At 41.1% G+C, this 11,160-nt stretch overlaps 1 protein-coding gene across 3 annotated transcripts in view; it reads right to left on the bottom strand.

The window, feature by feature from the left end:
* Nucleotides 1-9,904, bottom strand: part of si:dkey-112e17.1 (uncharacterized) — a 23,515-nt gene extending 13,611 nt beyond the window's left edge. For 2 of the 3 annotated variants that reach the window (XM_028578315.1, XM_028578314.1), the window contains exon 1: nt 9,702-9,903. In XM_028578315.1, coding sequence (XP_028434116.1) covers nt 9,702-9,782 — 81 coding nt within the window. In that variant the 5' untranslated portion in view covers nt 9,783-9,903. Of the gene's footprint in view, nt 1-9,701 lie in introns of all 3 variants that reach the window. The other variant, XM_028578316.1, reaches the window with a different exon arrangement.
* Between the last annotated feature and the right edge of the window lie 1,256 nt (nt 9,905-11,160).

The following is an 11,160-nucleotide window of genomic DNA, read 5'->3' on the forward strand; positions in this document are numbered from 1 at the left end:
GCTGGGCCGGGGAGCTGAGGACCAGATCTTTGTAGGGGGCGGTGTGTTTATGAGCTTTACTGTTGGCCTCAGTTCTGGACTGTGGGAATGACCCAGACTGGCAGAACCCCATGCCACACAGGTAACAAACCAACACCCGCGGGCGACAGTGGTGCTCTGGACTGGGCTAAAAAGAATAAGAGATCACTTTGAGAATGCAGTTTAGATGGAGGGGAGAAAGAGGGCAACAGGGACACAAGGAAATCCCCATCTGAATGCATTTATCAAAGGCATTCCTCAGGCAGTAGACTTTCAGTAGCAAAATTCTACATGTAATTTTTCAGTCACGACTGGAAGAGAGAACACTCGCTCGACCCTCTGGTCATCAGGATCAAACCAAAAACCCTCTCCATAGTGGATACAGCTGACAGCCTCACAGCCAGGCAAGTGTATAGAACAGACACATAGGAGGCCAGGGGAGGGCAAGGAGGGCAGCATGACCAAAGGACCTAAAGAAAATATGTGCATGTGCGTGCGTGTGTGCATGTGCGCGCGTGTGTGCACGCGCTCAAGCATGCGCACATGCGTGTGTGTGTTGTGTAGTAGAAGTTAGATCATAATACATATTGCATTCTGACAAATTTTGTTCTCATATTAGAGTTTCAGTGAAGAAAAGATCATCAGAAATCACCATCTGCCCCTCACGAGGGCAGACCTTACAGTAGAGATTAAACGAGCAACAGGTCCACAGCTGAACTCGTACTCTCTCTCATCCTCTTTAAATGACAAGATCATTATATGACAAGTAGTCTTGCATTGCCAGACCTTCCTCCATAGCACTGCAAAGAAGGATCCGTCTAGTCCACACAGCATTCCGGGATAGAAGAAAAACATGCTCTTTATTTATTGGCATTTCTTTAAACCCATCACAAACGTCTTGGGCGGTGCTAAGCACTGTACGGAGCCACGGTGCCTCTACTAAATAGTCTCGGGAAGGAACTTAGTTTGGTGGAACATGTGTACTATCAGAAGTAGTTTTAGTCGTGCAACAGAAAACGCCGATTGGACAGATAGTCTAGCTAGCTGTCTGGATTTACCCTGCAGAGATCTGAGGAGCAGTTAACCATAGTCCTCACAAATCCACCTGAGATTAAAATTACAACACAAAGAAAGAGGAAGGTATGGGACATCCGACCGAAATGAGGGTCAGGAGGGAATTTCCGGCGGCACCTAACACCTGAAGATTCTAGTAGCAGTTTTACTGGTTACTACAGTACAAGTCATAGTTTCCTAATTACATTTGCAAACAGTTACCCTGGAAATCCAGAGTTCTCGCGAGGGCACAATTTGATTTTGCTCAGCGAGTCTCTCTGGCATCGAGTAATGATGCTCATTAACTATGCCCTTGTAGCCGAGCTGCACCAATTACATTGGTGTATCTGATATAGGCGGGCCAGAGGCAAGCTAAACAGATGATGACAGTTTAATCTACCAGTTATCTCGGCTGGTAGCTAAGCGTTTAATCTACCAGTTATCTCGGCTGGTAGCTAAGCGTATGGGGCTCTGGATACGTCACCCCGTGTATTGTTGCTATTGGTCGTAGTGTTATCCAATTGTGTGCAGTGAGATTTTCAAATGCACACAAGGGTCTGGCACTCAGGGTCTGGATTTCCAGGCTAACAAACAGTAGTATCATCAGATACATTGCACTATTTGTGGTATGTGAGTGACATCAAATTTAATGCAAAATTGAATTTTTTTTTTTTTTTTTTAATTACCACAATTCTGATGTCAATTTTGATCCTTAAATTCCTTAAATTCCGGTTTTTCTCTCCCTGACTGACATTTAGTAGCAACTACTTTGGCACATGGCATGCTACACATGCCTAGTAGTACATTAACTCACTAGAAATTAATGTACTACAGCAAAGAATTACACGGATGACATTTGAGCGGGCCAAATGCCATTCCTGCTGAGGCTAGAGAGAGTAAGCCGATTTGGGGTTCAGTGTTTGCAGCAAGGTTGCGCAATGAGGGGAACCACTTCACAATATGGGGGCATAACAGGGGGAAGAGAAGGACAGCATGTCCCCTTTTAGGGCAAGAACGACCACTTGTGAGAGAATGTATGTTGTGCTGCGTTGCTGGACTTTCCTCAACCTCCCTTAAATACTTGTTTCACTCAGTTTTCACCCTGTTTGTTTAAGTAATTAAATATATATATATATATATATATATATATATATATATATATATATATATATATATATATATATATATATATATATATTTTTATTATTAATCGTGAATTAATCTCTTGTATGATGTGAAATCCTACATCTGATGAAAGAGAACTGTGTCATGGACAGAGACTGTGTCATCTCTCCCACCAGGACGAGGCAGCCGGGAGGTCCCAGCACCCTGGGATGTGCATGCTAGACTACACATGAAAAGGGCCCCAAAGTGCCACAGTGTCGAATGGAAATGGGACAGTCTTATAATGCCAAACATCTCAGTTCTGTTACATCACAGGCCGCTCCACTGGCAGGCCGCTAATTATTCAAGGATGCCTTTTCTCATGGCGAAACAATGGGCTGCAATGCCGTTTTGGTGAGCCACTCCACAAACGGGGAGGGCAGATCATATTTTAATGAAAGGATGCTAATAAGCACAAGGCAAGCTAAAAGTTTACATAAGAGGCGGCTTGTCATTGCCCCAGTTGTGCCACTGACAGGGGCTGCCCTGGACAGAAGTTGATCAACTGAGCACATAATTGTCTGAAATGACTTGTTCAGTGAAACATCAGACCAGCTGCTGTCATTACTGAGAGGCCCCTGACAAATGGTATTGTTCTAATGTTTTCACTTTGCGTCAGTACATTTTAAAAAAAGAAGAAAAAAAAGAAAGGCATTTCAATCCGATTCCATGATGGGGTTCGAACGTCTGTCTAATTGCCACAGCTGCAACTTTAAATCCACTGACTGATGTTGTGGGGCCGGTTTGTTTGTATAGTACCATTGTATTAGAATTTTTTTTTATTGTTGTTTAAAATATTATTTAAAGCCAATTTAAACCAGTTTTTTTTCCCATATAAGAGGTTGCACTCTATATGTAAATGGAAAGATGTGGTCAAAGAAAAAAAGATGATAAATAAAGAAAAAGGAAAATATTACTCTTCAGTTACTTCAGTTAACTGTGTAACCATTAAATTAAAGTTCTAGTGCAGAAGAAACCTGTATCCGTTATAAAAAAAAAAAAATACAATTCAATCTCAATCTCAAAAAAAGGTAAACAAGCCAAAAAAACACTACTTGTCTGTACACCTTTATTTGGACTGGCTCATAAACAGGCAGGCGGGCCCCTCAAAAAGGGGGCAGGAATCCTCAGCAGCCCTGTTTACTGGAGGAGTAAAAGTGACACTGCTTCAAAGGCTAGCGCTGGAGCAGCAGCAGTCTACAATCCCACTCAATTTCTCAGGTCTGGACTGATGTCAACATAGAACAGCTTTGTGGACCAATAGTGTGTAGCCTGCACTGAATTAATTTGCCAATACCTTTAATTTAATCAAGTAGTCTGACAGGGTTTGAGTCCGGAGTGACATGGATTAAGAAAGATTTGAACAGACGTACAAAGTGAATGCTAAAGTAGAAAGTGTGAGAATTTATGTTGTAAAACCAATGATGGGGATGAGACAACTCTTAGAACAAATAAAATAAAAGCTGGAGCTATTTGAGGAGTGCCACTAATTAAATTAGAATAAAAAGCACTTTTTCTCAAAAGGGCAACAACAGGAGTTGCAAAAAACATTGGTTTCCCCATATACCAATCATAAACAGCGACATTCAGCTAAAAACAAGTTTGAATGGTATCTTTAGGGTTTTAGAGTCAGCATTCTGCAACGCAGTACCAGCAAGATGCCCCATTCCTGGGTTTTTTTGTTTGTATTTTGTACAGCTGCCTCCAAATACCCAGATAGATTGAAACCTCCTTGAGGTCCTATTGCCACAGCTGTGAAAAGCATTGATACTGGAGCCCGGGATTTATCACATATCACCCCTGTGATGTCAATGCCTCTCCTGATGGGCTGATGTCAGTGGCTGTAGTTCAAGCCAGGGCGAGTTTACAAACAACTGGTGTGTGGCGGCCTAATTAAGCCCAGGCATTTCTAGGGTCACCCTCGTTGGCCACTGTAGCGCTGGCTCAGCACATTTACACCACTGTGTGCATCATGACTGACTTATGAAAAGCCTCTTTGAGCCATTTGCATGTTTGATCGACGTTTCGTTTACAGAGCCACCGTGGGACATTTACCGCAGCCTGCACGGAAACGTGGAACGCTGGGAATTATTACCGCTGTGGTCCTCGAACTCGCACGGATGTGTGACTGGGTGTGTGAGAAGACTCTCGCAGTTCACGTTTGTGATGTAAAAAAAAAAAAAAAAAAAACTATTAACATATTTCCTTTAAAAAAAAAAAAAAAAAAAAAAAAAAGAGCTGCTGTGGTTGCTGTTAAAGTGAGTCTGTGGAACCCTGTGGTGAATCATGGCCTTATCACGGTGGTTTCAACCAGTTTGGAGAAATCATTTCCAGATTTCGGAATGTGATCCAGTGAATGCATCCGTGATAATTAGTCTTTCGGCAGCACCCTAGTGAGAAGCCCAATCGTGTAGGCTGGGCTGCACTGGACTGACACAGTTAAACTGCAGTCAATCAGAGTCTAAATGGATACAACATTTCCATTGCAACCACAGCATCAAAATTGCCAGATAAGCTTCTTTTTTTCCATCTCTTGCAACAATGATTACCCCTGAACTACAGCCTATTTCACCTTGGCTGTTTTGATGCATTGAGCCACAGTACGTGCCTCTCATGTGTTAGCATTGAAATCGAGTCACAGAGCTAAACATCCGATGTTCCTTCTGCTCTGAAGGTATTTCAAGAATCCACACACTTCTGATCATCAGGATGAAAAAGAAAAGAGTTTTTAACCCGTTTCTCAAGTTGACGTGAAATATGAATGTATGTTTTGTTTGAAAATAGAAAGTAGTAGAAGGCAACATCAATATATACAAGCATTTGGGATAGTAAAATTCTTTCATTTTGGTTCACGTTGAACAGCTTGAGACATACACTCACCTAAAGGATTATTAGAAACTTCAGAACTGCCTTAATTCTTGGTGGCATTGATTCAACAAGGTGCTGGAAGCATTCTTTAGAAATGTTGGCCCATATTGATAGGAGAGCATCTTGCAGTTGATGGAGATTTGTGGGATGCACATCCAAGGCACGAAGCTCCCGTTCCACCCAATCCCAAAGATGTTCTATTGGGTTGAGATCTGGGGACTGTGGGGGCCACTTTAGTACAGTGAACTCATTGTCCTGTTCAAGAAACCAATTTGAAATGATTCGAGCTTTGTGACATGGTGCATTATCTTGCTGGAAGTAGCCATCAGAGGATGGGTACATGGTAGGGGTGGGGGAAAAAAAATCGATACAGCATAGTATCGCGAAATTTTTTGTGGCAATACTGTATCGATACACAGACGCCAAGTATCGATCTTTTATGATATATGGTCAGTTTGTCTGCTTGACAATCTCCATTTTACAGCAATAAATTTGAAGTGAGATGAACAAACAGAGAAATGTATATTTTTCAATAAAACAGATGTTGACAACATTTTCCTTTGGGGACATCATTTGAATTTGGAAAAAAGGTAATACATTGCAGTATATCGCAGAATATTGCAATATGTTTAAAATCGCAATAATATCGTATCGTGACATAAGTATCGTGAGGCCTCTGGTGATTCCCACCCCTAGTACATGGTGGTCATAAAAGGATGGACATGGTCAGAAACAATGCTCAGGTAGGCTGTGGCATTTAAACGATGTCCAATTGGTACTAAGGGGCCTAAAGTGTGCCAATAAAACATTCCCCACACCATTACACCCCCACCACCACCAGCCTGCACAGTGGTAACAAGGCATGACGGATCCATGTTCTCATTCTGTTTACGCCAAATTCTGACACTACCATTTGAATGTCTCAACAGAAATTGAGACTCATCAGACCAAGCAACATTTTTCCAGTCTTCAACTGTCCAATTTTGGTGAGCTCATGCAAATTGTAGCCTCATTTTCCTATTTTTAGTGGAGATGAGTGGTACCCGGTGTGGCCTCAAGGTTGTGCGTGTTGTGGCTTCACAAATGCTTTGCTGCATACCTCGGATGTAACGAGTAGTTTTTTGAGTCAAAGTTGATCTTCTATCAGCTGGAATCAGTCGGCCCATTCTCCTCTGACCTCTAGCATCAACGAGGAATTTTCACCCCCCAGGACTGCAGCATACTGCATGTTTTTCCTTTTTCAGACCATTCTTTGTAAACCCTAGAAATGGTTGGGTGTGAAAATCCCAGTAAACTGAGCAGATTGTGAAATACTCAGACTAGTCCGTCTGGCACCAAAAACCATGCCACGCTCAAAGTTGCTTAGATCACCTCTTTCCCATTCTGACATTCAGTTTGGAGTTCAGGAGATTGTCTAGACCTGGACAACACCCCTAAATGCATTGAAGCAGCTGCCATGTGATTGGTTGATTAGATAATTGCATTAACGAGAAATCTTACAGGTGTTCCTAATAATCCTTTAGGTGAGTGTAAATCTTTTTCCGGCTACCATCTTTGTTTGGGTTAGACAACAGAGCCACTACGTAGGAGCAAAACACCTCTCTTATTGTGCAGCAGATGGCATTTTTTTAATCCAGATGGTTAGAAGAGTCTAAATACAATCCATGAGAGTCACAAGCTGGGGCTAGCACCAACTAAGACCTTCAGGACATCCCTAGGAAAGTAAAACAAATGCTGGTTATACCAAATGCAGCTACTAGTGCTTTTATTTTGAAAACAAAAATGTTTTTGTCAGCCTTTCTAAATTTTATGAAAACCTGAATGAAAACCTCATCCAGTATTAGCAACATCAATATCTCACAGTGTTGATGCTACCATAGAGCTGTATTGAAAATGACATTTGTTTTCTACTGAATAATCTACTGCATCTGCAACAAAAACAGGATAGCTTTCACTCAAGTCGCTGTTCATCACTCTGACTCTGGCTTTCCGCTCGATCTCCTCTAAAATCCCACTGCGGTTCACTGACACACGGTGACATGTTTATCTGTTGACAGACTGTGTGTGCATATCAGCAAATTCACAGTTCACTGGGGTTCTACAACTCCATTCACTTAACGATGAAGGTTTAATTAAAACCTTCCAAAAGACAGAACAAAGCTCAAATTCACTCTCCCTCGTCCACAGCGCTGCATTGTGGAATAACAGGCTAGGATGCCTCCCATTTTTTTTTTCTGAGGTGGATAGAATAAATCCCAAGCTTGTTTATGCTGTTCCAAAAATCAACTTAATACAAAAGGGGAGCGGAGGACAAAGACATCATTTACCGTGTCCCCTCAGGCAGATAATTGCAAAGATAGTGAGCAGCACCCTATGCACACAGGAACTAAAGCTGGAGATGCTGACAATTCCATATACCAAGGGCTTTTGTTGTCTAGTTCTAAGAATTGTGCTGTTGAGCAGCCATTGTCCATCAGCAGAAGAGGATGACTCTTGACAGGTGAAAGCTTCTCCTAGCTGACAATGTGGTCTTGATGTCCAAGAGGAGATCTGTGTCAAGGGTAATCCTTCTGTGTTATGACACCAGGCACTGTCCCAAATGCATGGGGACATTTTGGGGGTATCGCACATAAATCAAAAACAGAATCGTATGAGATTGGAACACTGACTGGGGATGCGGTTTACAGTTTGGATGCTTCGCTTCAATGACTTTACTACAATATTTGTCAGGAAAGTAAATAAAATATGAACTACATCCCCCATCATTTTAAGAATGTTGCTGTTAATATCCATTTCCAAGACCACAGGAATAACACATGTGCATATAGTCAGGCAATGTCGATTAGAAGGATCTTTTCCCAACAGAGACAGCTAAGACTGCTAGGGATAGACATGATCACAGGTGGTGATCAAATCACATATCAACAACTAAATGCTCTTGCTATCACATGCAGTGTTTTCTGCTCTGAGACATTACTTTTCTTCAAGAGCAAGTACAGAGGATACCCCTGCCGCTATCTATTGTAAACATGACTGTTCTGGGCGGCTGACAATGTAGATCAACAAGTCCTGTCATCCTTAGTCACATGTGTAGTTATTCTTATGATGCAGGTATCCATAATAAACCAAATTATAGTGACACCTCAGGTTATGGAATCAAAACAACTTCTAAACCTCAACCAATCAACACTAAAGCACCCATACACAGCTAAGCCTCACTAACCTGGCAGGAGCTTGGACTCCACCACAGGAGAAGCTAAAACATGTCCAACATGAATCACAGCCTGATTGAGTTAAAAACATCCCCGAGAAGCAACTCCCGGCTGTTTGGATTCCTGTTTTATCGAACACAAACTTTTGATCATTAACTCTTTGCATGTCAGAGGCAGAGCTTGGAAATTTGCCTCAATGAAGTATGGAAAGTACAACACAAGGTTTACATGCTCTCAATGTGGTTCTCATTTCAGCAGTTTGGACTCTGCATGCCATTCTCTTAACTCCGTGAAGTGCAGTCACATCAAAACACGCCTGTGCCATCAAAAACATCCTCTTGAAAGCCCTACGATGTAATGTCCCACGAAGTTTGAAAACATAGCCTAGAACTAAACTTGTATATCTTTGACGTGAATGGCAAAAGGTGGACAAGACTAAGTGAGCATTTTGTAAGGGGATTAAAAAACACAAGTTTACAGGGTTTTTTTTCTAGATTTTTTACTGTTTTTGATTGTAAAATAAGGACGTATGCGATTTTTATAAAACATAAATACCGAAACTGAACATGAACCTCGAAATGCAAACCGCACTTAATTTACAGTAGTTTATTAGGCTACTTAGGCGACATGAGGCGGATGTGTTGGCTAAATGTTTTGGACAGACACTGTTTCAAATAACAAGCTGCCTGACAACAATACCAGTTTAGATAACCTCTTTATGCAATATAAGTTGTTTCCTACACAGCTTTAGCAATTTCAGAGGCAGCGTAAAGACTTTGCTTTGAGAAGGTAATGTTACGTCCCATTCTGTTGTCAAACAGAGCGTACGCAAAACTCAATTGTACAAAATGTAAATTTAAAAGACCATCGCTATTTGCCAAGCTTTTCTATACTCTGATACATAAACTCAGACGTTTTTCGAAGCAGAGTGGTCTTCTGATATAGTCGGCATATATACTATCTAACAAAAAAAGCATTTACAGTATTAATATGTCAACAAAATTTGGCTTATTACGAAGGCTATCGCTTTTTGCTATCGCCTACAACGGTGTAGGCTACTGTAACGTTATTCTAGTAGTACGTTCCAAAAGTGTTGACAGAACAGACGAAAGTTACATTTCAGTTTAAAATGTAGGCCTAGCTGACGCGAGCGTTTCTTTAACAGACATATGCCGAAATGAATAGTGGCACCTAACTTTTCTTAAAATTACTTTCTTGAAGTCCCTTGGGGTCAGAATGTTTGCCGAGAAGAAAACACAGTTGAATATGAAGATTTACGAACGGGATTCGTAGCTTGATTCCCCCCATGTGAGCACGGCACTCAACGGGGCTGGAGGTAAAGCTTGTGAATTATTGTCAGCTTATTGTCAACAAATGTCAACTTACTTTCTGTGCAACGCATCCCATCACGAAGAGTAGATATGTTGTCATAAAAACATGCGCCCCAAGCGACGTAACACAACTCATTTTCCTCTAATTGTTCCTTTTAAATGCGACGCACAGTGAACCGTATCCCGCTCCTCTGCTTCCCTCTCATTCACCTGAAGTATCGGGAGCGCGCTTCCATCGTTCATGGGCGAACTCGAACACAGGACCAGCGCCCTAGCCAACAACTCTCATATTGTTGGCTTTTATAATAACTTCACTGTTTTTTAGGCTAGGCCTATATGAAATGTATTTTAAAACAAAAACAAAAACGTAATAATAGGCTATATTGTATGAGGGCGTTTTGCTAGTGCAATTTATGATTACCATACAATGATTAGGTCTAGCAATTATATTTCTATAGCCTAGAATGCTTTCCTTCTTCCAAAGGCTATAGCAGATACAGAACATTGCATTCAGCAATGTACATTATTGTTTTATTTGTATAGGCTAGGCAATCTAAATGAATGCATACGAATTAACACATATTTTGTCGTTCTTTTAGAATTCTATTTGGGCCCTGTCAAAGCTGTCATGCAAATCAAATATAGCCTAGGCCTAGTCATCATTGCTCAATAATTTATAGACTTAGCTGTAATAACTGAATCTATCTATCTATCTTGTTTGGAGCCTCAGATCATGAAATAAAACATGCCTATCTTTTTCAACTTGTGTCAAGGAGAGTGCAGGTCAGGAGTGTCTGTGTGCTTTCCAATGAAACATCCCCTATTTGATTGCTGAGTGAAATGTAGACCTACTTGTTTGTGACCTACTCAAATTATCTCAGACTCTAACACTGATATAACATCTTGGAATCAACCAACAGAGTCTGAGATAATTTGAGTGAGTTCTTCAAAACAAACACAATTAATTTAGTAGATGCACTAAGAAAATTAGCAGCACAGATAGGCATAAACTGACCAAGCCAAAGACTTGCCAATATGGTGTGGTGAACCAAACTCTAGTGTTAGTTCAATGTTGTACCCAATACTTTCCTTTAGGGGCTGAATTTCAAAATATTATATAGTAGGTTCTGCAGTAGCAGTTCTGATCTGCTATTACATTTTTTAGAGAGCCATGTAGGCTATGTCTTTAAGAGAGCCCCAAATTTTACTCAATCGCTAGATCTGATTTGCCCACACAACTTAGTCAGTCAGATTAAATAAGGTGTCTAAGCGTGGTATAAGCACACAGTTTGATTTTACTTAAAAGGGCAACTCCTTCAACCACCCACACTCAGGATCTCAGATAAGCATCCAAGCTATTATCTCATGCACCACTCCAAATGTGACTTGGCCTTTTTGGCAAGCCTATGTGGGCAAAAGCAGAATGTTAAATAACATACTTCATTTAGTGATTGCAGAATAACGCAGGGGAAGATAAACTATTTCCAAAGGATCGGGCTATTGGCAACACAGAC

This window comes from Perca flavescens, chromosome 5 (genome assembly GCF_004354835.1).
Source record: "Perca flavescens isolate YP-PL-M2 chromosome 5, PFLA_1.0, whole genome shotgun sequence".
NCBI classification, from domain to species: Eukaryota; Metazoa; Chordata; class Actinopteri; order Perciformes; family Percidae; genus Perca; species Perca flavescens.